The sequence below is a fragment of the Triticum aestivum genome, chromosome 6B (assembly GCF_018294505.1).
Source record: "Triticum aestivum cultivar Chinese Spring chromosome 6B, IWGSC CS RefSeq v2.1, whole genome shotgun sequence".
NCBI lineage: Eukaryota > Viridiplantae > Streptophyta > Magnoliopsida > Poales > Poaceae > Triticum > Triticum aestivum.
The window spans coordinates 246,405,924-246,430,135 of record NC_057810.1 but is presented as its reverse complement, the minus strand read 5'-3'; the positions used below and the strand labels follow the sequence as shown (position 1 = coordinate 246,430,135).

Sequence of the window (24,212 nt, the reverse complement as noted above, 5' to 3'; positions counted from 1 at the left end):
CTTGCCAAGGGCATCTGTCTTGCACTTGAAGTATGGGTTATGAGCAACCACTCCCTCTTGGATACGATTGAACACATGCCTTGCCATTCGAAAACGGCGACGGAATTTATCCGGCTTGAAGAGCGGTTTGTTGGAAAAGTAATCGGTATAGAGCAAGGCGTGGCCTCTCTCCCTGTTGCGGTTCAGGTTGGGAGCACGGCCAGGGACTGAACCCCTGTACCGCGGAAGCTGCCGTTGAATGTGGTCGTGAACGACCAGTGCAGCCACCACAAGCTCTTCATCATCCGACGACGAATCGTCCGATGAACAAAGGAAGTGGTGGAAGAAGAACTCGTCTCCACTGTCCATACCTTTGTGGGCAAAATGTCAAACACCTTACGGGCGTGGTGGTGAAGAGGCCGCGATGATCACCTCGACGCAGCAGGGGTGGTTGCCGGCCGGCTACTGGTCGCTCTGAAGCTGTTGGAAGCTGCCGTGGCCGCCGTGGTACGTCGCCGGCGGTCGTGCCTCCTCTGCCATCAGAAAAGACGGCGACGGCCAAACCTCCTCCGGTCGACGGCCAAAACTACGGCGAAAGCGCGGGCGTGGTGGCGGCCATGTCTACACGTGGTTTGGTATGGACGGTCGGGGGCTGCGCCGTGAGGAGGCGGCCGGAGAATAGCGGCGGCGCCGGCGGCGGGGCAGGGCGGGAGAGAGAGGGTCAAAGCGTTGGGAGGGGGGACTGCTAGTGTCCCCAACAGGCGGACGCAGGGGGGGGACAAGGGCGTGCGTCGCGGCCGTCTGCTCACGTCCGTTTCATCCCAAACCGAGCGCAACTTTGGGCCGGGATGGGTCGAAAACGGACGGATTCCGGACATTTGTTCGTTTGAGGCCGCGCGTTGAGCCGCGCTATTCGTCCGTTTTATCCCAAACGGACGCACCCGGACAAGATGGGATCGCGCCGTGGAGTTGGCCTAACGCTAGCGTGAGATGCAAAGAATATTTTATATCTCCTCATCCCAAGAAAGGAATAGCACGATCCGGCCGGCCAGTCGGATATGCAGATAGCTAAATCCAGTGCCGACCGCGGGCGCTTTTGGTGAAAGATTCAGCATTCAACAGTATGAGCAGACTGAAATAAACTACTGATGACACATCACAAAGTGCCGGAAAAAAAGTGTTAACGCTCTGGCCAACCAGGATTACCGACGTTATTCGGTGCATGCTTTGCTACCCGGCCAAGGAACAGACAGACTCTCGGGTTTCACTTTGAGTGGGTTTTACTAGTACACATTCTCCTTGCAGTGTGAAACAAATTGACACCGGTGAATCCATTCTACCGCTCCACTATGCAATAGCAATGCAAATTTCCAGTACTATATCTCCTGCCAGCAATCAGTTTCTTCTTCGGAAAAGTGTATACATAAACCATTCTATGCCTTCACCTACGTACCGGTTAGAGAACCTGAATTTTCAGATAGAGATAGGGACTGAACTTGCACTTTGCAGTGTCAACTGTCAAGTTTTATACTGTAACGCGGAGTCCATCCTTCTTAAACAAATACAAACGTATCCATTCACTATAGCTCAGATACTATTTTAAGAACCCCTCTCCACAAGCAAGCACACACGCTGCCGCAAGCCGGTCAAACTGAGCGTGTAAATGCAACCCAGGAAAGCAAAGATTTGGTTCAGAATCTAGGGGTGGTTGCAGCCTAACGAGATCAAACCTACCACCTTCCTTTCCTCCGTTTGTCAACTCCCATCCCTCCATGCGCGCGCGCTCATTCAAAGTCCTTGCCGCACACGTCTCACCTCCTCCCCTCCCGTGCTCCCATCTCGCCACCATTTAAGCGTCCTCCTCCCTTCCTCCTCCAGGCCAACACGATCAACACCTTACGCATACAACCTCTCCTTCTGAAACCAGAGCACCCTCTCTTGCCGATCGACGACCGCCGACAAAGGCCTAGCCTGTATCGACACCACCTTCAACCGCCGCGGCGCTAGGATGGCGAGCTTACGCGTGGTGATCATCCTGGTGTTGCTGCTCTTGTGCGCCTGCGCTCTGTTGGCGGAGTGCTCCAGGCCGTTGCGCGATCATGCCCACGGAGGGGGCGGCTTGTCGACGGCCAACTTGCCGGTGTTTGTCGTCGCGAGGGCGGGGCCAAGCAGGCGAGGCGCCGGTCACTAGTAGTGGGTTCTCTATGTAAAGTTGTGAAATGTATCATATCACCGGTCTCTCTCTTTCAGTAGTTTCTGCTGATGTTGTTCTGCGGCTGTTTCATTTGTTCTTCCCGATAGGTATAGGCTTCGGTTGGTCTCTCTCTAGAGAAAAGATAGGTACTGCTAATTGTGAAAAATGTACTGTTAATATTCTTCTTTCATGGCTAGCAACCTAGCCCTCTTTTTCACACTTTTTTTGGGGTTCAATTACATGTAAGATGGTAGTCAACTTTCCCCTAAAAAGGTGTTATGTTATCTTTCCCCTGAAATAGAGTTTAACAGCAATAATATTTAAGAATCCCAACAGAAATTACATAATATTTGGCCAGGTTTAATGCTCATGATCACAGGGTAATGGTTGTCAGTCGGCTGGCTGCACAAGTTACTCAGAAGACCGCAAAATGTTTTCCGAAATATTAACAGTAAATTCTTAAGACCATCAAATTTGGAAGGAACAACGAGTGGAAACAGAGGATAAATATCTGATTGCACCAAACAATAAGACCATCAAATTTGGAAGGAACAATGAGTCAAAACACACACACACACACACACACACACACATATATATATATATATATATATATACACTGAACTTTTAAGGTCACCTAGGCTAATGGCCTATCCTATGTCATGCAAGGAATTACTGGTCGTCTACACTTCATTCAGAAAATAAAGCAGCAGATGTCCGATAGATAGCAGTTGGGTATCATTTACTCCGGGCCTTCGACATTTTGGAAGACAGCCATTTCCCTAGCTTTGGTCGACTGCCCTTTTCGCAAGAGGGTTGCTCAATATTCTCGGAGTGTGTTCTCCTGTTACCCCTCAATCTAGAATATGAGAACCAACCGCGAACAGAGATTCCTTTCTTACGATCTTCCTCCACGTGCTGCTCGTGGTGCTCATAAACACAAAAATCTTCATCCAGAATACTGGTTGAATGCCTAGTAGCGGCAAGCTTCTTCTCGGCCTCATCTTCTTCGATCAGATCATCCATCAAACTCCGTGGTCTGACACTAAAACCTTCCACTGAAGTCCTTGACCTGCCATATGAAATTACTTGCAACGTCATCGATTGTGAGCATATAGAAAATCCATGAGTTCTAGGAAGATGCAGGTCAAGTGGACAAAGGGCCTTATAGAGGCATTAGGATCTCCCATACCTTCTGTGAGATGTTGCCCTTTGACTTTTTGAACTCTTGCAAGGGCTGTAGTCAACGGAGAGATGCTGGGCGAAATGGAGCTGCATGACAGAACAATATAATGGAAGGCATTCAGAGGCATATCAGTGGAAGTAGAAAATGGCACATCAGAATGTGACATTAAATAGGATTTGACACTTACTTCCGCAAATAGCTGAAACAGTGTACTCGATTTACAAATGGCCTTGACACAAATAATGAATCATACTACAAATGCATTAATTATGCCAGCATGCATTTACTATACTCACTTATTAGATAACGGAAAGTAATTCTTGTTCAGGAATTTTCAATATGCAAGAATGAGAAGAGGAAAAGTAGTACATGGCTGTGTTGGAATTTAGTAGCTCTAGGCTCTAGCACCATTACTGAGCTATCTACAATAAGCATTTGGTACAAGAGGATCACAAGTGACATCATCGGAACTAATATGTCAAGCAAAATCAAGGGTATTTAATAATTGTTATGCTCACACAGGAGAATAAGATGTTGTCTGATAGGCAAAAGTGCCAAACCAAATATGGAAATAACTTAACTGCAAATTGCCTAACAATAGGGGCATCTCTTTTGTATGAACAAGGAGTAAACGGAACAATGAGCGGTACATCAGCACATCATAGTTTCATAAATAGGATGGACTTGTATCCTTACTGATCTCATGAAACAGGTCAGAGCTAATCCACACTAAAATGCACATTTCTACCAATCACAGAGGAGGAATGTGCACAGACCTCATCACCATCTCTTATACCAAATGCACGCAAGGTTGCCCTGTCATCCGTCATTTTCTCATCCTTGAAGCATAAGCAGAAGTGGCTCCACACGTGCTGCCTAAAACAAGCAAAGTAATAACGTTAAATGTTAAATTCCCACCACCAAATGTTAATTCAAACAAACAATGACAGTAAATTTCAATCTAAATTGCCCATTATTCATTATATGCCAGAGAAAAAAAAATCTCTCTTCACCTATTTTGGATTATCCACATGGCATCCAAGCGCAATTGAAAGCAAACAACTTGCTAAACTACAGATCCCTTGTATATGTGGCATACCAAGTGACAGCATTCTCCATGTCATTGTAGAGAGCGATGAACACGCCTTGTATTGCCGCCTTGAGCTCCCACACAGCGGCCGACCTGGCGACCTGCACACCTACATAATCAGAAGCAACGCACGCAAGGTCACATACTAGCAATCCCCGCGCCGCGGCAGGAGCCAATCTAGGGCAAAACCAGACCACCCAAACAATTCGGGGGAATTAAACGGAAGGGAGCGGGATCTGGCACCGAAGTAGGAATCGTCGAGCTTGCGGACGGTGAGGCGGAGGGGCGGCTCGGGGAGGCGGTGGTAGGAGAAGCTTGTGCGGCCGCAGGCGAGCGCGCCGATGCAGTCCGCTTTGGCTGCGCGGGCGGCGATGTCCTCGAGGTCGAGGGCGAACTCAATGTCGCCGGCACCCATGGATGACGAACGGGTGGCGGCCGACGGCATCGCGGGGCATCGACGGAGGGCGAGAGGTTTGCCAGGGTTGGTGGTGGCGGCGACGGGGCAGAGCGGGTGCGTGCTCCCCTTATCTCGGCGAGGCGGTTTGCGGAGTGGTCGCGCCTCCTTGCGGCGTCGGGAATAGCGCAACGGTAGCCGTTGGTGGCAATGATTTGGGTTGGGCCGTGATTAGCGGGGGTGGGCCAGAATTGGGGAATGGCTGTATATTGAGCATGGTTGGTTTGCACATGCCAAAAATTGGATTTCCTATAAACAAATTGCCAAAAATTGGCTAGTGATTGCTTGGTTACCAACTTTTCTTACCAAGATTACAAGAAGATGCCAAATTTTAGAAATTTTAGATTTCGTCAAATATTTGGTTTGACATCAAACCAATCAGCCACATTGTTTTTCTTGCAGGTACCCTAAAAACAACTATATGGAGGCACAAGCACACACAACATCTACGGGAGACATAGTTGCCTATCTTTAAGATTAACGATATACATCTCATTGTCGACAAAAACGTGTTTCACCACTTCAAGAATATTCTACTTTACAAGACATATAGAGTACCAAACGTATGCCACACTCATGTATTTGTTTATTGCGAGTATTAGAGACAAGTTGTTTTCCTAGGGTTTGCTAGAGAGGAGGCGTCTAGCTTAACCCCTCAACCCGTTGATGCCGATGCGGATTCCCTTGGCCTCTGTCGACAGTTGTGGTGACAGGTGTAAAGGTGGGACCCCCGATCTGAGTGTCCCGGTCCGTGTCTGCTATGGTCTAGTTATTCATCTTTAGTAAAGCTGGGGCAGCTGCAACGATGGGAATAATAGTTGCCGGGTTTTCTCCATGTCCATATCTTTCCTCGAAGCAACCTCGACGGGTAATAGGATGGTGTTTATGTCGGGCACTTGGTCTAGAGTGATTAGTATTTGTTCACGCCGACCGCGTCATGCGAAGAGAATGGTATTATAGCATATTGTTGGTCTCTAGTTTCATCTCCATCCGTCGAAGCTCAGGCAGATATGACTTTGTCGGTGGGATTGTGAGGTTTGTCTCCCTCCTCTATTTGGCTGGAGCTGGGATTATCTTCTAGCCCTCCTCCATGGCGGCTTCTCTAGGTCATCGGCTTCTTCTGGCCTACATCAACAAGTTCCTAGCCGCTGCTTTTACAAGATCCTATGTTCCAACAAGGTTCTTCCGTTGAGTCGGAGGCTTAGAGGCGTCAATGAGTTTTACTCACGATGCGCCGTCAGTGGATGTAGAAGGAAGATGGTGTTGATTTCTTGAAGGACTTGTTAGTAATTTCTTACTCTTGTAAGAAACTGTTTTTATAAGGGATTATTTACTTATTTTCGGACAAATACCATCAAGGTTTATTTCTTGTTAGTTTTTTTCTTGTTTATTTGAAAATACTTTTTTCTTGAACTTTGGTACGATAGATGAATATTTTAATGAGATACATGAACATATTTTCTTCTTAACACGCGAACATTGGTTTTTCAAAAGCTGAACACCTTTTTGATATGTATGAGCACCTCTTTTTGTATATAAAGTATTTCTATAAACATTTGAAATTTAATTATTAATTATATGAAAATTTATTTTGAAATATACATACATTTTCGACAAGACATGTGTATTCATTTTCACGTATCAGAACATTTTCATAAATGAACAAATTTTTATATGCATGAAAAAAACCTTTCAATGTTATAAAACGATTGTATTTATTTTCTTGCAACACATGAAAAAAGTTCATTATTAAATTTATTATTGTATTTAGTGAAATAACAGTATTTCTGAGATATTCAACAACTAAAAAACCATGCATGTTAATGGCCTCAAGCGATGTTAGCATTAGTGCTCGCTATAAGACCATGTATGATGCAATGTATACTTAGAGTGATGTTTAGAAAAATAAACAACTTTTTTCTTAACCATTATTCCTTATTGCTATAGCACCTGTACCTGATTTTTTAAAGCACATGGACCCGCTTAAGCATATGTATTCTAGCAATAAGCACCGTTGCTTAAGTAAAAACAACTTTATTTTTCTAAGATCCTTCTAAGCACCTTGAATTGTACATGTAAGTGTCATGTAGGCGCTCCCACTGTTGGTTGGCCTAGTTTCCATGTGTATGGCGAAGCATTTGCTTCCCCTAATAATACATCGTTTTTAGTTGCTAAAAAAATACATTGTTTTTCTTTTACTTCCATCTGCCTCCCCCCCCCCTCCTCCTCCTCTTAATTATCACATCCTAATTGTTTCATCTCGTTTCTTCAAACATTAACAAGAACTAAATCAGGAAGTGTTAAAAAGCAATAAAAGTCACCCTGTAATTAATCATGTGCGTTCATGCACACAATCTGCTTACTTTTTTTTTAGAAAAGGAGGATGACCCCCGGCCTCTGCATCTGGGAGATGCATACGGCCACTTTATTGATTATTCTCGAGGACCTTACAAAGTATTACAACAATGTGTCTGAATCCACCATCTTGGCAACACATGCCGCTACTCCTATCCAAAATGATGAAGGGGTGCTAGCTGGGCCACTACCCAAACCACTCACCTAAGCCTAACATCAAAAGCCGGAAGCCGAAACATATTCGGAAGCCCCAGCCGAGCCACATACCGGGTCTGGGGCACAATCCGGTCAGACGCACTCGTGTGTCGTCGCCGCCATCTTCCACAGGTCCGTCTTCAGATCATATTGAGGCTTCTACCTTGTCTGGCCACTCTGCCATCGACGTCACCATGACGCCAGACAGCAACCTCCTCCTGCGCGAGTCCATCTCCGTGCATCGGACGCCAAGTCTCCTCAGCGCCATGCCGCCGATATCCGCCGCCATCGATGTGTGAGATGAAGCACCGCTCCACCATCCCCCAGTCAACACTTACTCCAAAACGATGCCCCCAGGAGGGAAAGCGATAGAACGTCATCATCGTCCGATCCGAAAGACCCAGATCTAGGGTTTCCCCCGGAGCATCCCGAGCCTGATGACACAATCTGCTTACTTATCTCATATATACTCCCTCCGTTCCTTTTCCGTCCACATTTTAGATTTGCCTTAAATTAAACTTTGTGAACTTTGATCAACTTTATATTAAAAAATGTACCAAATAAATAAAATATGAAAAAGAGCATTGACATTTTCTTTTACAGACTCGATCAAACTTTACAAAGTTTGACTTCAAGCAAAAGCTAATATGCGGGGTAAAAAGGACCGGAGGGAGTATAAACTCATCACAAATACGACATCAACAACGGGATAATCACAAGAACTGCATCAACATTTTTATTTTCTAGCATGCATCATGATTGTTTCTCTACTTTATTAAAGGGAAGTTGGTAGTTCGCCTCACCTCCTTCTTCGTGTTTTCCCTCCTCACACCCTTATCCCCGCTTGGTTTTTGATAGATTTTTTTGGTAATATCAACTAATGCCGCACAAAAGAAAAACCAACATATATAGAGTGACCTGAAATAATCTGAACCAAATCGACACTTTTCATTTCTTGTCCAACTCATTCCCTTCAAACAGAAAACAACATTCACTAATTTATGAAAAGTATAGCATTTGCCTGAAGGGTCACATTAATTACCCGCAAAAACAAGAAGGGTCACATTAATTATGGATAGTTATATTTTTTGTAATTTTGACTATAGCATACGTAGTGCAGCTAAATACTCCTAAAATCTCTCGTTCATTTTTCATCATCTTCACGTTCTGCCGCAAGATACTATCGGACGACGTCCATGTGGGAGTCAGATGAAAAAAAGTACTCGCAACATCCCTGTTGACACACTTGTATTGGTTTTAACTCGCTAAAATATGTTTGCCCGGTTGCAACACACGACAATTAGGTAGTAAGTACTCCCTCCGGTCCTTTTTACTCTGCATATAAGAATTGTCTGAAGTCAAACTTCGTAAAGTTTAACCATATTTATATGAATTATTAACATCTACAATGCTAAATTTATACAATATGAAAACTAAAGTCATGACGCATTTAATGTTGTTAATTTCACATTCTGACTGTTGGTAATTTTTTCTATAAACTTGGTCAAAGTTTATGAGGTTTGATTTCAGACAAATCTTATATACGAACTAAAAAGGACCGCAGGGAGTAGTTAACTGAGTGGTTGTACCTTCAACCCAAGTAGGGATGAAGTCCCATTTTAACGCTTTGTGTCATATTAAGACCTATTTTTCTATCCAAGTATCTAAGATAATACAAATTGCAGAGTCGAAAAAATAATCATATATCATGCATGGTCGTCGCCATGAGTGGAAACACGAAAACATGGGATCATTTTTGCATGCAGGGGCCAATAAGTAAGAGAAAATAACTTTACCTACGACAACATGTCCAGAAGAACAGTCTATCCGTAGCTGTGGATTAAACACAATACAGCGGGGGTCGACGAGCAGTGAGATATAAGTAAGAAGGAATTAAGGATAAACGATATTGATCGCACCTTGCGTGCGGAATTCCAGAGCTAGCACTGTACACACGTGTGTGTGTGTGGATATATGGTTGAAGGAAGTGATATTGGCGCGGCTCAATCAAATATGTTAGGTTTACGACGGACGGCGTAAATCCCGTTCATCGGATTGAACCTCCCCAATATCGCTCTCTCCATCCACGCCATGCGCGCAGCTCCCTGACCTCGTGTCACAAATCAAGCTCTCTCTTATACGATCGTGAAGACATGGCTCTCTTACAAGAAGGATATAGGCCGGCGATCTCGTTGCCAGCCACACGCAAGACAGATGGAGGGACGATAGATCTGCTCGATCGCAGCTTCTTATCATGATGGAAGGATTGAAGTTGGAGTAGGAGTGGTGGGCTGGCGAGGTAAAGTAAAGCAGCTAGGCTGCTTTTAAAGGGGGTTGCAGGAGGAGTCATGTAGCACTGGCTTGCTTGCTAGCTAGGGCTAAACTGCCGGCCTCGCAAAACCCTAGATGTATAGGAGTACAAGATCATTCAGCCAATGTACACATGCTTAGATGGCAGCAGCACGCATGCATTCCTACAGGCTACAGGCCATGGAGAGAAGGTAGTGAGGTGAATGATGAGGGACGTACTCTCTCTCTCTCTCTCTCTCTCTCTCTCTCTCTCTCTCTCTCTCTCTCTCTCTCTCTCTCGTGCAAATAATACATGGTCAATTTGTGTGTAATTAATTAACCATGCATGCAAGTACCAATTGACCATGTTAACAAATTAACACACGATCGCATAGAATATAGGGAGTGATCTCGCACCGATGCGGTTCGGTTAGGAATTAGAGGAGCGGAGAATCTTTTCCCCTGCGATCGAAATGCCATCGGGAGCAGGAGCGCCGAATATGCGGCGCCTCGAATTAATGGATCCTCGTACCTCAAAAAAAAAGAATTAATGGATCCTCGGATGCACGTACGTACAAAACCATATGCACGCCCCCAATTTCTTATGCCCAACTTGCACTCTCCCACATCCCTCGCTGTGGAATGCAAACGCATGTTCACGAATCATTCTCCTAGGTACGTCCAAACGACGCTGGGATGCGATGGGGGTGCGGCCAGAAAGCGGGGACAGCGGTTTTGTTCCGCATGCCGTCGCACCCGGGCCGGGAACAGCGGCCTCGCATCGCCTGCTCCGGTTTAAGTGTACTCGATCGTTTCACCCCGGCCGTCTGCAACTGATCTTGCCTTCTTCATTTCTTGCGTTTGTGAAGGTACTGAACAAGAGATCTGATCAGAGCAAGAGAATGTTTGCTCTAATTGTGTGTTACTGTTACGACGGAGTCACGCTGGTGAGGGTCCCATCACAACTTTCCCTGTTTATTACTCTCTCCGTCCCATAATATAAAACACTCTTATATTATGAGACAGAGGGAGTACGTCTTTGGGTCGGCGTGGACCGCACGAAAGACTCTTTTTTAGAATCGTCCGTGAGATATACTTGAGTGAGAGCACATGTATGCCGCCCGTAGGCGTCAAACGAGGGAACTTTCGCCCAAGGGCAGCACAAATGGGACCGATTTTCTATTTATCCTTGGTTTTTTAGTGGTTTCTTCACGCACAAAAACGGTTGCAGAAGCTACTCCCTATGTCCTATATTAAGTGTCGCTCAACCGGATGTATATAGCCTCTACACTTAATACAGACAGAGGGCGAATTTTAAAAACCTATTCAAAATAGAAAATTTACTTTAGAAAATTGTGAACAAAACTATAATTCCGACCAATTTTAAAAAATTCTGAACAAGTTTGAAAAGTGAACAATATTTTAAAAACGTGAACATATTTTAAAATATGAATAATTTTTCTGAAATCTTAACATGTTTTAAATTGTGAAAACATTTCAAATTCCTGACTATTTTTTCAATTGTGAACAAAATTTGAAAACATCAACAATTTTTTAGAATACAAACAATGTTTTAAAAGATGTGGACATTTTTGAAAATTGCAAAAACATTTCAAATTATGAACATTTTTTTGAATTATGAATAAATTTTGAAAAGTTAACAGATTTTGAAAATATGAACAACATTTCAACAAATGTGAATTTTTTTTAAATCATGAACGTTCATATACGAAATGTAAAGTTTGCGAAGACTTCCATGTATGTTCAATGCACTACGCATCTTCATAGAAGAGGCGTAGTCATTTGTGAACAAAAATTTGAAAACATGTACGTTCACAACAAAGTTAAATTCTAAAAAATATATTTGAAAAATTATTCACATTCTCAAAAGTGAACAAAATCTTAAAAAATTGAACAAAATGTAAAGATTACGAAGACTTCCATGCATGTTCAATGCACTAGGCATCTTCAAAGAAGAGGCGTAAGCATGAAGATGAAGTATACGGACGACGTGGCTCCATAGGTTGTGTGGTACATATCTCTCATTAGCTTCAGGATTATGGTTTAGGTTGCGACGCCAATGATGCAAAAGTGACACATTAGCACATCGAGGTGTGAATGTGTGCTTGCTGAAAATGGTGTGATTGGGTTATGCAATCCTTGAGAGAGAGGGGAGACTAGATTGGGCCTTAATTCCCTAGTTTATTTTTTTCCAACATGGTATATATGCAAACGCAAATACATACGCATATACACTCATCTCTATGAATGCACGCACTCGCATCCTATCTCTATGAGCACTTCCGAGAGACTAAGCCGGCAGATCATCTTAAGATTGACGAAGTCTCCACATACGCCTACATAGTCGACGGGAATGTCTCCTTCCATTAAATGCACATCGCCAGAAGGCTGAAATAAATATAAGAAAATGTGAGCATCAGCGTCAAGTTTAGTACTCGAACCCTGGTGGGCTGGGATACCACTGTCCTCCTACCCATCCAAGCACAGTTTGGTTCGCCTCCCCATTTTCAAGGGGATTTAGACAGGGGATCCCGTATCACCGAGTCCTTTTGACATAATTGCTAATGATCTAGCCTATACTCGTCAAGAAAGCTGAGGAATAACCGAACAAGGATTGATTAAAGGTTTGCTTCTCATTTGTTGGAAAATGGTCTAGCTACTTTATAATATGAATGATGGTACCATTTTCTTGCTTTGTTGATTCCATCTTCCTTGGCCATTTCATGTCATCCGTGATGCAATGGAATAGCTTCAAAAGACGCGCTTAGAAGGATGCCCAAGGCACCCTACGTCTGCCTTAAAGAAAATAGGAAATGCATGTACGTCATCGCAAATAAACTGATAGTATTGCCTTATCTGTAAACTTGTCTATAAGAGAAACGAATCAGCCAAACCATTCATCGCTCGTGGAATGTTTCATTATTCTGCCAAAAGTCTACCAAACTCTATGAAATTCCGTTTCACGTACGATTGTCAACTTTCTTATGACTTACCCCGCAAAAAAAAAAAACTTTCTTATGAGTTAATGAACTACACGGCGACGAGGTCATTACATCAGAATCCTGAATACCATATTCGGTCTCGTGGTTATCTGATCGTGGGCATGGTCTAGTTTTTCTCACGTGTTCTTCTATGTACTGTTTATCTGCACCCCATGGCTGAACGTGTATGGGGCTGTATTTATACATACACACGAGAGAACAAAAGGACACTCACTTGACAAACATAACACTTGTCCATAAATCAGACATGGATATGAGAAGGGCTTTCGCCTGCACCCTGCTACTGGCGGCAATGTCGCCTCTTTCGGCGTCGGATGCGTCGAGCAAAGTAAGACGAATGATTCCTCTTTTAAAAGACTTCCTTTCCGCAACTCCCGATCGTCATGATACGAGTTCTTGAAAACATCTTGTGACGAATTCCAGCTCTACATAGTGTACATGGGGGAGAAGAAACATGATGATCCATCCATGGTCACCGCGTCACACCACGACATACTAACCTCTGTTTTTGGAAGGTACTAGCTAGTGCTCCCTCCGTTTCATAACAAGTGTCCTGGTTTTAGGGAGTAGCTAGTACGTAGTTCGTGGTGCCTAATATACATATTACAACGAAACTGATATGGTTTGCTCACCTTTTCTCCGTTGGCAACAGCAAGGACGAAGCCATGAAGTCGATAGTTTACAGTTACAGGCACGGATTTTCTGGCTTCGCCGCCATGCTCACTGAGTCTCAAGCTGCGACACTTGCAAGTAATAATTATTCATAAGATGGCATCAGCATGTTATTATTGCATCTTACAAGCATAATCCACAAAAACTAATCAACGCGCGCCCACTGTAGAATGTTCTGATGTTCTCAGTGTGAGGCCCAACATATACCACGAATCGCACACGACACGGAGCTGGGACTTCCTCGGCCTTGACTACGACCAACCGCCAGCGGATTCAGGCCTCCTGCAAAAGGCAAAGTACGGTGAAGATGTCATCATCGGGGTGATCGATTCAGGTTTGCAGCCACATTTCTAGCTTAAAATCACTATCCCCACATCCAAATGAAAAATAAAAGGACTCAGATAGTCGGGGACATCATCAATCGGCTCCATGCCTGTGCATGCATGCATGCTGCAGGGATATGGCCTGAATCAAGAAGCTTTGACGACAGCGGCTACGGTCCGGTACCGGCGAGGTGGAGAGGCACATGCCAGGCCGGCCAGCAGTTCGACGCCACGAGTTGCAACAGAAAGATCATCGGCGCACGATGGTTCAGCGATGACATGAGCGATGAGGAGCTCAAGGGCGAGTACATGTCGCCCAGGGACCTCAGCGGCCACGGCACGCACGTCGCCTCGACGATCGCCGGCGGACAGGTTTCGAACGTGAGCTACGGAGGCCTTGCCGCCGGGGTGGCACGCGGCGGGGCGCCACGCGCCAGACTGGCAATCTACAAGGTGTTGTGGGGGGCACGTGGATCGGGCAGCCACGCGGGGGTCCTTGCGGCCCTCGACCACGCCATAGACGACGGCGTGGATGTCCTGTCACTCTCGTTGGGACAGGCAAGCAGCGAGCTCTTTGAGACGCTGCACGCCGTCGAGAGAGGGATCTCCGTCGTGTTCTCTGCCGGGAACGGCGGACCTGTGCCGCAAACGGCGTGGAATGCGGTGCCTTGGGTCACCACGGTGGCTGCGAGCACCATAGACCGGTCTTTCCCTACACTGATATCGCTCGGGAATAAACAAAAATTGATGGTAAGTAGTACAAACAATTATTATTGAGTACGGTTCTAATAAATGATTTAATGCCTGTTAATGGTTCCGGGGTAAATTCAGATTTTGGCAAATATATGCATGCATATTTCTACGTCTAAATTTGTCAATATTCATTTCTTGCAATTTTAGGCTTCATGGTATGTATAATTTAATCGGACCTCTAAAAATCTCAGACGACACGGAAATAGAAAATCATTGTTATCAAAATGAATTTTATATATTCCTTGGCGTCATGATTTATAGATATGTTAGTAGGTCTAGAGCCTTACAATATTATTTTTGCTAGCGCATGGCTAATAGTATAGCGAACTGATGGCTATAGAAATCTGTCATGTCCTCTATAGTAATCATTTATAGTTACTTATATAGTAGTGTGGGTTAAGGTTAGCTATTACATCAGTATTTTTTTACCTACTCTATTTTTCTTTCTTCGCATTTATTGTATTTGTGTAGAAGTACATATATAGCTAGGCTTTTGCATAAGAGTCCACTTTCCTTACTTTTTAATATCTCTCTTCTTCACATATGCAAAAGTACCATGTAAGCAGGCTATAAGCCCACTATTATACTTGCTTTTAGGTGCTACTAGTATAATATATAAAGCGTTAGCTAGTCATCAACTCATACAACTTTTTTAGAATAAAGGGCCATTTCTTAACTTAAAATATAGTATCAAACAGATACTAAGCATAATGAGTAACACCCGACCTCTGCATAGGTAGGAATGCATAGCCAATCACAGATAGTTTGACAAGCGAAAAAATAAAAGCCAACATATTGGCGGTAGTAAAGGCACAACTAACGGTATCCTTTACATTCAACTGATTGGGTAGATATCCTTCTCTACGTATGACTACGGCACAACTAACGATATTTTTCAAACTTCTTCTATAGATATATACTCCTTTCGTTTCATATTACGTGTCTCTGATTTGTACTAAATCAACGATTCTTATTATGGAACGAAAAGCGTACTTATAAAGATGAAAGAATATTCACACTACATGATTTATAATACTTATTCATTTTTGAATTTCTGTATTTGCAAGAATTTACCAAGTGACTATGAATGTTAAACTTCAAATATCTAAGACCTTAGTTTACTTCCACATATTGATGTTCATAGAAATATTAATTATGTCATCTAAATTTTGGAGATATGTAGATCAATCCAATGAGGCTGATTTTAAGCAACTAGCTCCTAAGAGCATCTCCAATCGGACCTCTCAGATTGTCCCTATATATTCGAGCTGACAGCCCAGACAATGCTTGAACAGAAGAGAGAAAGAAATAGTCTTTCCAATCGGACACCCGAAATCATCTTCGTATATCTGGGTTGTTCGCGAAACCCCAAACCCAACCTCTATATGGAGGGGGGGGGGGATGAGTGTTGCCCAGTCACCACAACACGTCGAACCTGACCCACTTTAGACCTCTCTCTCTCTCTCACAATCAATCAATCAATAATATTCATGTGCCCAAACAATTTTGTGGACACGACTGTGTGCATGGGCAAATAGGGGTTCGGTTCGGACAAGCCCAGACATTGTACAGATGTGCCCGCGGACAAATAGGGGGTCAAATTAGTTTGGTCCAATTGGAGATGCTATAATGGAAGCAACATATAGAATGTTCATTGTGGCTCTTTTTGCATATGAAGATATATTTGGAAATGTCAACATAATCCTTTATCTTCTTTATAAGCTTTGCAAGGAAAAACATTATCCATAATTTACGCAATAAAGGTGGCAAAACTAACGGACAAACAATAGAACTATTTTTATATTTGTCATTATACGCCCCCTCCCTCGATAAATGTTTACTTGGTATGTCCTCGACACTAGGCATTTCCTATTCAGTGTCAGTTGCACCCATTAAGGTGTTAACCGCAAACCGGCGCACCCCCCCTCTCTTGGAGATGGGCCGACCCGTTTAGCCTTTTCTTTTTCCTATTAAAACCGCAAAAACCTGCACGCGGTGAGTTGAACCCGGGATCTCCTTTGTACTTGATAAACTACAGCAACCACCTAGGCCGCGACGCCAGTTGCGATCACTTCTCCCTTTTCTTTTTTTTCTTTTTATCTTGCTTTTTTATCTTTTGCTCTTGTTTTTCTTTTCTTAAATCCATGATTTTTTAAAAAAAATTAATGATTTTTTCAATATCAATGAAAATTTTACATTTGTGAACTTTTTTCAGAATTGATTTTTCAAAGTCGATGATTTTTTTTTAAATTTGTAATTTTTGTATTGAAAATCGATGATTTTTTTCAAAATCAACGAACATCTCCTAAATTTTGTTATTTTTTTTTAAAAAGTTGATGAAGTTTTTCCAAAATTGATGAACTATTTTCAAAATCGATCGACCTTTTTCAAATTTGTGAACATTTTTTAAAATCAATTAAAAAAATCAAATTTGTTGGACACAACTGTGTGCATGGGCAAATAGGGGTTCGGTTCGGACAAGCCCAGACATTGTCCAGATGTGCCCGCGGACAAATAGGGGGTCAAATTAGTTTGGTCCAATTGGAGATGCTCTAATGGAAGCAACATATAGAATGTTCATCGTGGCTCTTTTTGCACATGAAGATATATTTGGAAATGTCAACATAATCCTTTATCTTCTTTATAAGCTTTGCAAGGAAAAACATTATCCATAATTTATGCAATAAAGGTGGCAAAATTAACGGACAAATAACAAAATTGTTTTTATATTTGTTATTATACGCCCCCTCCCTCGATAAATGTTTACTTGGTATGTCCTCGACACTAGGCATTTCCTATTCAGTGTCAGTTGCACCCATTAAGGTGTTAACCGCAAACCGGTGCACCCCCCCCCCCCCCTCTCGGAGATGGGCCAGCCCGTTTAGCATTTTCTTTTTCCTATTAAAACCGCAAAACCTGCACGCGATGAGTTGAACCCGGGATCTCCTTTGTACTTGATAAACTACAACAACCACCTGGGCCACGACGCCAGTTGTGATCACTTCTCCCTTTTCTTTTTTATTTTTATCTTGCTTTTTTATCTTCTGCTCTTGTTTTTATTTTCTTAAATCCCTGATTTTTTTAAAAAATTAATGATTTTTTCAAAATCAATGAAATTTTTACATTTTGAACTTTTTTCAGAATTGATGAACATTTTTCAAAATCGATGATTTTTTTTAAAATTTGTAATTTTTGTGTTGAAAATCGATGATTTTTTTCAAAATCAATGAACTTCTAAATTTTATTAAAATTTTAAAAACGTTGATGAAGGTTTTCCAAAATTGATGAACTATTTTTCAAAATCGATCAACCTTTTTCAAATTTGTTAACATTTTTTAAGACCGGCCCACCTGGTGCAGCAGTGAGCGCCAGATGCCCGAACCGGCGCATAAAGCGCCGTATAGGACCTCCCTCGACACTATCTCCTCTCATAGTTAACACTACATCAGGTTCAGATGAACTCTTTCTTGTTTGACTTCAAATGCAGGGGCAATCGCTTCACAACAATGCATCTATGAACATCAGTGGCTTTAAGGCCCTTGTTTACGCGAGGAGGTAATGAAATATAGCATCACTTGACACATTTTGGTTTCCCGTTTTGTTTTTTGTCTAAAATCACAATGAATATGAACATTGTTCAATTTATTTGTTTTATGCAGCTGTAGCATGCAGTCGCTTGCGTCAAGCAACATCACCGGTAAAATTGTTTTGTGCTATGCACCGGCAGAGGCGGCCATTACACCACCTCGGCTAGCACTTCCTATTGTCATAAATCGTACAATGGAGGCCGGTGCGAAGGGCCTCATCTTTGCACAATATGATGCCAACATCCTCGACATCTTGACCGTGTGTAAAGGCAACATGGCATGTGTAGTGGTGGACTTCGAAATCGCGCACACAATTCTCGCATATTTGGATAAAACAAAGTGAGTATATGTCGCATTGTCCAACAAAACAGGGGCCGTGCTTTTTTTTCCTTGTAAGAAGTTCATATTTGGCATATGACTTGATAGAAATCCAGTGGTGAAGGTGTCTCCTGCCATGAGTGTTATTGGGAACCAAGTGTTGTCGCCGATGATCGCCTCATTCTCATCAAGAGGCCCGAGTGCCGCGTTCCCAGGAATACTTAAGGTATCATCCTTATAACATGAAACAACATTATACAGTAGGTTAAACGATGTTAAACATCCCTACGTATGAACAGCCGGATGTTGCTGCACCCGGGGTTAGCATCTTGGCAGCCAAGGGCAACACTTATGTGTTCATGTCCGGGACATCCATGGCGTGTCCGCATGTATCCGCGGTGGTCGCACTGCTTAAGTCAGCTCACCCGGATTGGTCCCCTGCCATGATAAAGTCTGCCATCATCACCACAGGTATGCACATGAGAACGATGCAAGAAATTCTTCTAAACATCGTAGTATGACTAAACCTTATGTGTGTGGCATGGTTGCAGCTTCCGTGGTCGATCATTTCGGTGTGCTGATCCAAGCAGAGGGTGTCCCGAGGAAACTAGCTGACCCATTCGACTTTGGTGGTGGCCATATAGATCCAGATAAGGCCGGTGACCCCGGCTTGGTTTACGACATGAATGGAAGAGATTACAACAAGTTCTTAAATTGCACCGATGAATTGTTAGACGACTGTAAGTCCTATATCAGCAATCTTAACCTCCCATCAATCGCCATGCCAGACCTCAAAGACAATATCACAGTCCGGCGCATTGTCATGAATGTCGGGTCAGTTGAAGCAACTTACCGAGTGACGGTTGAGGCTCCCGCAGGGGTAACCGTAACTGTGGAGCCATCTATGATCAGTTTTACAAGAGGTGGTAGCAAAAGCATGATGTTTACGGTGATGTTCACAGCAAGGAAGAGAGTGCAAGGTGGGTACACCTTTGGGAGTTTGACATGGTCGGATGAAAATACCCACTCAGTGAGAATACCTATTGCGGTGCAAACTGTAGTACAAGACTTTGTGAGAGATACATCATAAATTCAACTAGTTATGTGTATATCTTATTCATGCACTTGAACGCATATGAATTGTTGAAAAAACATTGAAGACCCTATATATACATCATTAGGAAATGTACTACTTATATTTTAATTCTTGTTTGTGAAGAGACTGCTACATCTTTCTACTTTTCAGTTAGTCTAAGTGCTCATTCACGAACTGAATCCTCCGAGACCGGCTTGCTCTTTGAGGTCTCTCGGATGAATCCTCTGAGATTATGGTTGTCAGATCGGTGATAACCACCTCCATAATTTTAGCATTTCAACTAAAAAGCTACAGTTGTACCTACAACTTCAAACCTAACAAATGTATGCGACTTTTGATTAAAATCAGACAAGTTTGTACAAAACTGAACTAGGTTACAACAAAATTATAGTACAAATTTTGGTTGAAAGCATACAAGTTTCTACAATTCCTCGCGGAAGATGCAACTAGGTTCCAACTTCATGAAAAGAAGACGGAGGGGACGAGAGGACGTTTTGGCGGAGGAAAAAAAAAGGTCTGTAGACCAAGCTCAAACATTATTGAATGCCAACAATAGGAAGACCAAAACGAGGCTAAATCAACTAGAATTTAGAACTAATATCTGAACTTCAACGACATTAACAAGAAACAAGAGCAACCGGCAAATTTCGTCATCAGCTAGCGGGGATCATCGTGACACGCTCGCTCTCTCATCTCTTTCCTTTTTCTGTTTCTTTCTTCTTCTTCTTTTTTTTTTTTTTGCCAGACTGTTTCTTCTGGGCAGCAACACAACTACACAAGCAACGCAAATGCAAGAAGATACTACAACCATGCGCTAGAAGTCAGGCTTGGCTCCTCTCAGTGGCCGAGGATGGTCATGTGGGTGTCGAACGACGGCAGCTCGTCGTCCTCGTCGGTGTCTCCATCGCCGTCGCGGTCGACCTTGCCGCCGCCCGGGATGGGGACCGACGTCAGGGACGGCAGCTTCGTGCCGAGCCCGCCCTCCTCCTCCGTGTCCTCCGGCGCCTTGGGTTCCCCCAGCTTGCACGTCTTGTCCTTGAGCGGGTTGCACGCGAAGCCGCCGGGGGCGGGGGCCGCCGCGCCGGCCCCGGCCCCGGCGGCGTCCGCATGCCTGGTGGCGAGCAGCGCGCACGCGAGCACCACGGCGGCGAGCATCATCAGGGACACGCGCGCCATGACCGTGCTGGTTATGCTGTAGACGGCGGGTGGTGTGGAGGCGGCACGAACGTGGGGTACGTGCAGGAGCTTTTCCTTTTCGCTGGAGTCAGGCGAGAGGGACGAGAGGCGCGGCGGCGCGCGCTTTAAAAGGCGGCGATGGGGTGCCGGATTTAGCCGGGAGGCACGACGGTTGCGGGCGTTGCTCGGTGTGTGTGGCTGGGCACCGTCCCCACGGTTGCGCTCGGAGCGGGTGTTCAGGAGCTGATCAAAAATATGCCACGGACCACAGATGTTTCTCTGCAGAAACATGCAATAGACTCTGGATCAGTCTTCGCACGCTAGGAAGGGCGTGGTCGTCCCCTCGAATTGAAGCCTATAGGCCAAGTCATCTGCCGAGGCAGTCCCATGACTACTCCAGATGCCCTAATGGAGAGCACTCCTCAAGTTCCAAAATAATCTCATCCAACGATTGTCCTGAAATATGTTTGTGTCTCCCAAACAAAAACAACAGGGATGGGGCAACTTTGGGGCGCAGCCATCGAACCAACGGTCGTACCAGTAGCTAGCCCCAAATACTTGCACCGAAACGAGCCAACCACGGCGGGAAGATGATGCAAAACTGCTATGTTTTCACTTTCAAGGGTTCAGGGTTTGCATATTTTTTGTGTTGAAATATATTGTCCACCTCTCTCTATCGTTCAGACTTTTGGATGAATTCAATAAGGTATCGGAGTTAAGAGGTCTTGAGTCCAAGACTCTGCCAACGCACTGTTATAAATAAAATTATGCAACCTACTTTGAAATTTGCCTGCATCTTTATCGTTTCGGACTTTTGGATGAAATGACTAGAGCATGAATTCAATACTTTGGAACAAAAGAACAGCAAAATGTAGGATTGAAAAATCCCCACTTCCCAATTCACCCAACTTGCAGACATGTTACTCAACTCTGGATGTTAAGAGGGCGAAAGTGCATGCAAGACACCAACAAGAGGAGATTCATGAGGCCTAACCTCTTGCTAGCTAGGAATCACTTGAAATTGAGGTGTAAGAAACCAATTCATAAACTGTCGATGTTCGCATTGCTTTGATCCAAAGGGCCTCCATAGAAGAAAAAAAACATATGAACTGCAGTTACAAAAATCCTTTGAGAAAAAAAGGGCTCTTACTCGTCAACTTGAACGATCTGATAAATAGTATATGCTTTGCATTCGCAACATGTGCCGAATCTTGAAGTAAAAAAAAAAGTAGTAGTACAGAAGTATACGGAATGGAGATTGCATTAGCTAACATTTGGTACAATTAAATAGTACAATTGAACTGGAAAGGGCGGCTGGTGACTCATATAGTTTGTGCCATGCAGGCAAAAGAAGATCTCGAATTGCCAGAGCTGTGCATCTAAAGTTGTTATGAATTCCGTCATCATTCCATTCACAGAATACCGCTAACCTCCCAGTTGTCGTTGTCCTCGTCGCGGCGGGTTCTCACAGCCTCTGAGTCTCCCTCATCTTCGGGGAACCTACGATCATCCATCATACGCCTGCAAAAAAAAAAAAGACATGCACATATAAAATTTAGTAAAAGAGAGTTTGCAAGCTTTAGTCAATGAAGTTTGGTCATCACAATAAAGAACATTTGTGAGTGGTAATGCTCTGTCAGAAAATTGAAAATTATAGAATCAAATCGATCTGAATTTTCATTTCATGGTACTGTGGTTCCCAAAGATATCCAGTCATTCCATTTGGATTTGGCCATATCGAACCACCAACAAAACTGTGCTGCTACCACCACTGCAGGCAGCGGCTCAATGAACTTTGCTAACTTATTTCTGTAAATTTCTATCACATTTGTACGAGTTCAAGCTCATGCTGCACTTATTTGGCATCACCACAAACACTGTCTGTCTGAACATTTCATTATAACACCATGAAATTCTAAATCAATCCCCGGAAAAAGAAAATCTAAATCAATCAAATCCTGCAGAATTCGTTTCACATTTCTGTTCCACTTCCAACATCCAAGAAATGGCCCCTTCCACCGTCGGACATGAAACCAAGCTCGGACGTCTCAGATTCTCAAGTCTTCCTACAGCATCGAGGAAAGGCAGCGTCAAGTGCAGCGAGGTTTACCTGCGGCGGTTGCGGCGGCCGGCCTCGCGGGCCTTGCGGATCTTCTTGTCCTTGGTGTTCTCGTGCCGCCGGCGGCGCTTGATCTCCTGGAGCAGGCCGGCCTTCATCACCTCCCGCCGGAAGCGCCGGAAGATGGAGTCCTCCCCCTCGTTCTCGTCCACCACGATCTGCACGTTGTAGCCCTTGGCGGCCAGCACGGGCGTCGGCGCGCGGCGGGCGGTCATGTGGACCGCCGAAGGCGCGGAGCTCTTCCCCGAGAACGGAGCCAGGGGAAGCTGGAGCAGGGCCCTTAGCATGGAAGTGCCGGTAGGGGCGGCCATGGCTGTGGCCTTCGACTAGTCGGCTCTGACGGTTGCTGCGCTCTCTTTGAGTTGTTTTGGATGAGGCTGGGGAAGGAAGGAGGTGAGGCTTGGCTTATCCCCTTATTTATTTCTTAGTTTTGGAGGGAAGTGACATCTTTTTTCCTCTTTGGAATATTCATTTCTATTAATTCTATTCTAAGAAGAATTCAAACATTGAAAAATTGGTATTCCCTCCGTCCATAATGTAGGACGTTTTACATTATGGTCTCATAATGTAGGACGTTTTACATTATAGGACGGAGGGAGTGCTAAAGTAAAATGTTGTATTCCTTTTTGGGATAAATAACAATAGACACATGGAACTAAAATTACAATTTCCTATTTCTTGAACTGTTAACAACTAAATTTTGAGCATTCGCGAAAGAGAGACTAAATTTTGTAAAATTAGATCCTTCGCTATATTCTTCCTCATGTTGCTTACTCATACCCGCGTTCAACTAAACCACCACATATTATCTCTCTGGTAAAATTCTATGGGTGCTTGTTGCTCCTAAAAACAATAACCGGAAGATCGAGCGAGTAAGAATTTCTCTCGAAAGTCCTATTCTGATCCCGAGCTCATAGCACCCTAATGAACAATAAAATAGAAAAAAATAGTAAAAAAAACAAATGGAAAACTTTGACAAATGATTTCTATTCATAACAAATTTCAGCACGAAATGACATTCATGGAAGTCATGAAAAAAATCAGCACTCCAAAATGTTTGCAAAACTATCATTTTTGGACCATCAACTTTGTTTTTCTGCCATGACTTCCACGAATTTCATTTCATGATGATTTTTTGCAAGCATAAAAAATATTTGACAAAGTTTAACACAAAAATAGTTTTTTTTACTATTTTTTTAAATACCATTCATCATGGAGCATTTGAGCTCGGGTGCAGATGCTCCATGTCCAATTTCTAACCCTTTTTCGAAAGTTCAGCTAAAAATAAGGTTCCTTTTAACCTTAAAACCGTATATTTCTTTTGATCAACACCAGTCTCTTCGGCACTCAATTTGACTGTCCTCCAAACGGGCAAAATGTGTTAATAGGGCTAACGTTGGAGA

General features: G+C 43.6%; 4 protein-coding genes across 4 annotated transcripts; 1 reads left to right on the top strand and 3 right to left on the bottom strand.

Moving 5' to 3' along the window:
- Window positions 1–2,726: 2,726 nt before the first annotated feature.
- On the bottom strand, window positions 2,727–5,026 carry LOC123134032 (uncharacterized). Its single transcript, XM_044553392.1, has 5 exons — window positions 4,693–5,026; window positions 4,459–4,558; window positions 4,136–4,235; window positions 3,366–3,445; window positions 2,727–3,245 (listed from the first exon to the last, which is right to left on the bottom strand). Exons 1-5 carry the CDS (start codon window positions 4,892–4,894, stop codon window positions 2,912–2,914), a joined length of 816 nt encoding a protein of 271 aa, XP_044409327.1. The 5' UTR covers window positions 4,895–5,026; the 3' UTR covers window positions 2,727–2,911.
- Window positions 5,027–13,012: 7,986 nt separating this feature from the next.
- On the top strand, window positions 13,013–19,722 carry LOC123134031 (subtilisin-like protease SBT3.9). Its single transcript, XM_044553391.1, has 10 exons — window positions 13,013–13,093; window positions 13,189–13,280; window positions 13,418–13,515; window positions 13,607–13,771; window positions 13,894–14,510; window positions 18,001–18,068; window positions 18,173–18,439; window positions 18,527–18,644; window positions 18,718–18,889; window positions 18,970–19,722. Exons 1-10 carry the CDS (start codon window positions 13,013–13,015, stop codon window positions 19,506–19,508), a joined length of 2,217 nt encoding a protein of 738 aa, XP_044409326.1. The 3' UTR covers window positions 19,509–19,722.
- A 365-nt stretch (window positions 19,723–20,087) lies between these two features.
- On the bottom strand, window positions 20,088–20,936 carry LOC123134030 (uncharacterized). Its single transcript, XM_044553390.1, has one exon. The coding sequence runs from the start codon at window positions 20,688–20,690 to the stop codon at window positions 20,352–20,354; it is 339 nt and encodes a 112-aa protein (XP_044409325.1). The 5' UTR covers window positions 20,691–20,936; the 3' UTR covers window positions 20,088–20,351.
- A 912-nt stretch (window positions 20,937–21,848) lies between these two features.
- On the bottom strand, window positions 21,849–23,222 carry LOC123136814 (30S ribosomal protein S21, chloroplastic). Its single transcript, XM_044556321.1, has 2 exons — window positions 22,801–23,222; window positions 21,849–22,211 (listed from the first exon to the last, which is right to left on the bottom strand). The coding sequence occupies exons 1-2, from the start codon at window positions 23,118–23,120 to the stop codon at window positions 22,103–22,105; spliced, it is 429 nt and encodes a 142-aa protein (XP_044412256.1). The 5' UTR covers window positions 23,121–23,222; the 3' UTR covers window positions 21,849–22,102.
- Window positions 23,223–24,212: the final 990 nt, after the last annotated feature.

Excerpts from the sequence above, each read along its gene's own strand:
- LOC123134032 (XM_044553392.1), bottom strand. The coding sequence starts at position 4,894 with ATGCCGTCGGCCGCCACCCGTTCGTCATCCATGGGTGCCGGCGACATT. Across the intron at positions 4,559-4,692 it reads GCTCGACGATTCCTACTTCG|GTGTGCAGGTCGCCAGGTCG; the intron begins GTGCCAGATCCC and ends CTGATTATGTAG. Across the intron at positions 3,446-4,135 it reads GTATAAGAGATGGTGATGAG|CTCCATTTCGCCCAGCATCT; the intron begins GTCTGTGCACAT and ends TCTGTCATGCAG.
- LOC123134031 (XM_044553391.1), top strand. The coding sequence starts at position 13,013 with ATGGATATGAGAAGGGCTTTCGCCTGCACCCTGCTACTGGCGGCAATG. Across the intron at positions 13,772-13,893 it reads CATCGGGGTGATCGATTCAG|GGATATGGCCTGAATCAAGA; the intron begins GTTTGCAGCCAC and ends TGCATGCTGCAG. Across the intron at positions 18,440-18,526 it reads GCATATTTGGATAAAACAAA|AAATCCAGTGGTGAAGGTGT; the intron begins GTGAGTATATGT and ends ATGACTTGATAG.
- LOC123134030 (XM_044553390.1), bottom strand. The coding sequence starts at position 20,690 with ATGGCGCGCGTGTCCCTGATGATGCTCGCCGCCGTGGTGCTCGCGTGC.
- LOC123136814 (XM_044556321.1), bottom strand. The coding sequence starts at position 23,120 with ATGGCCGCCCCTACCGGCACTTCCATGCTAAGGGCCCTGCTCCAGCTT. Across the intron at positions 22,212-22,800 it reads GGCCGCCGCAACCGCCGCAG|GCGTATGATGGATGATCGTA; the intron begins GTAAACCTCGCT and ends TTTTTTTTGCAG.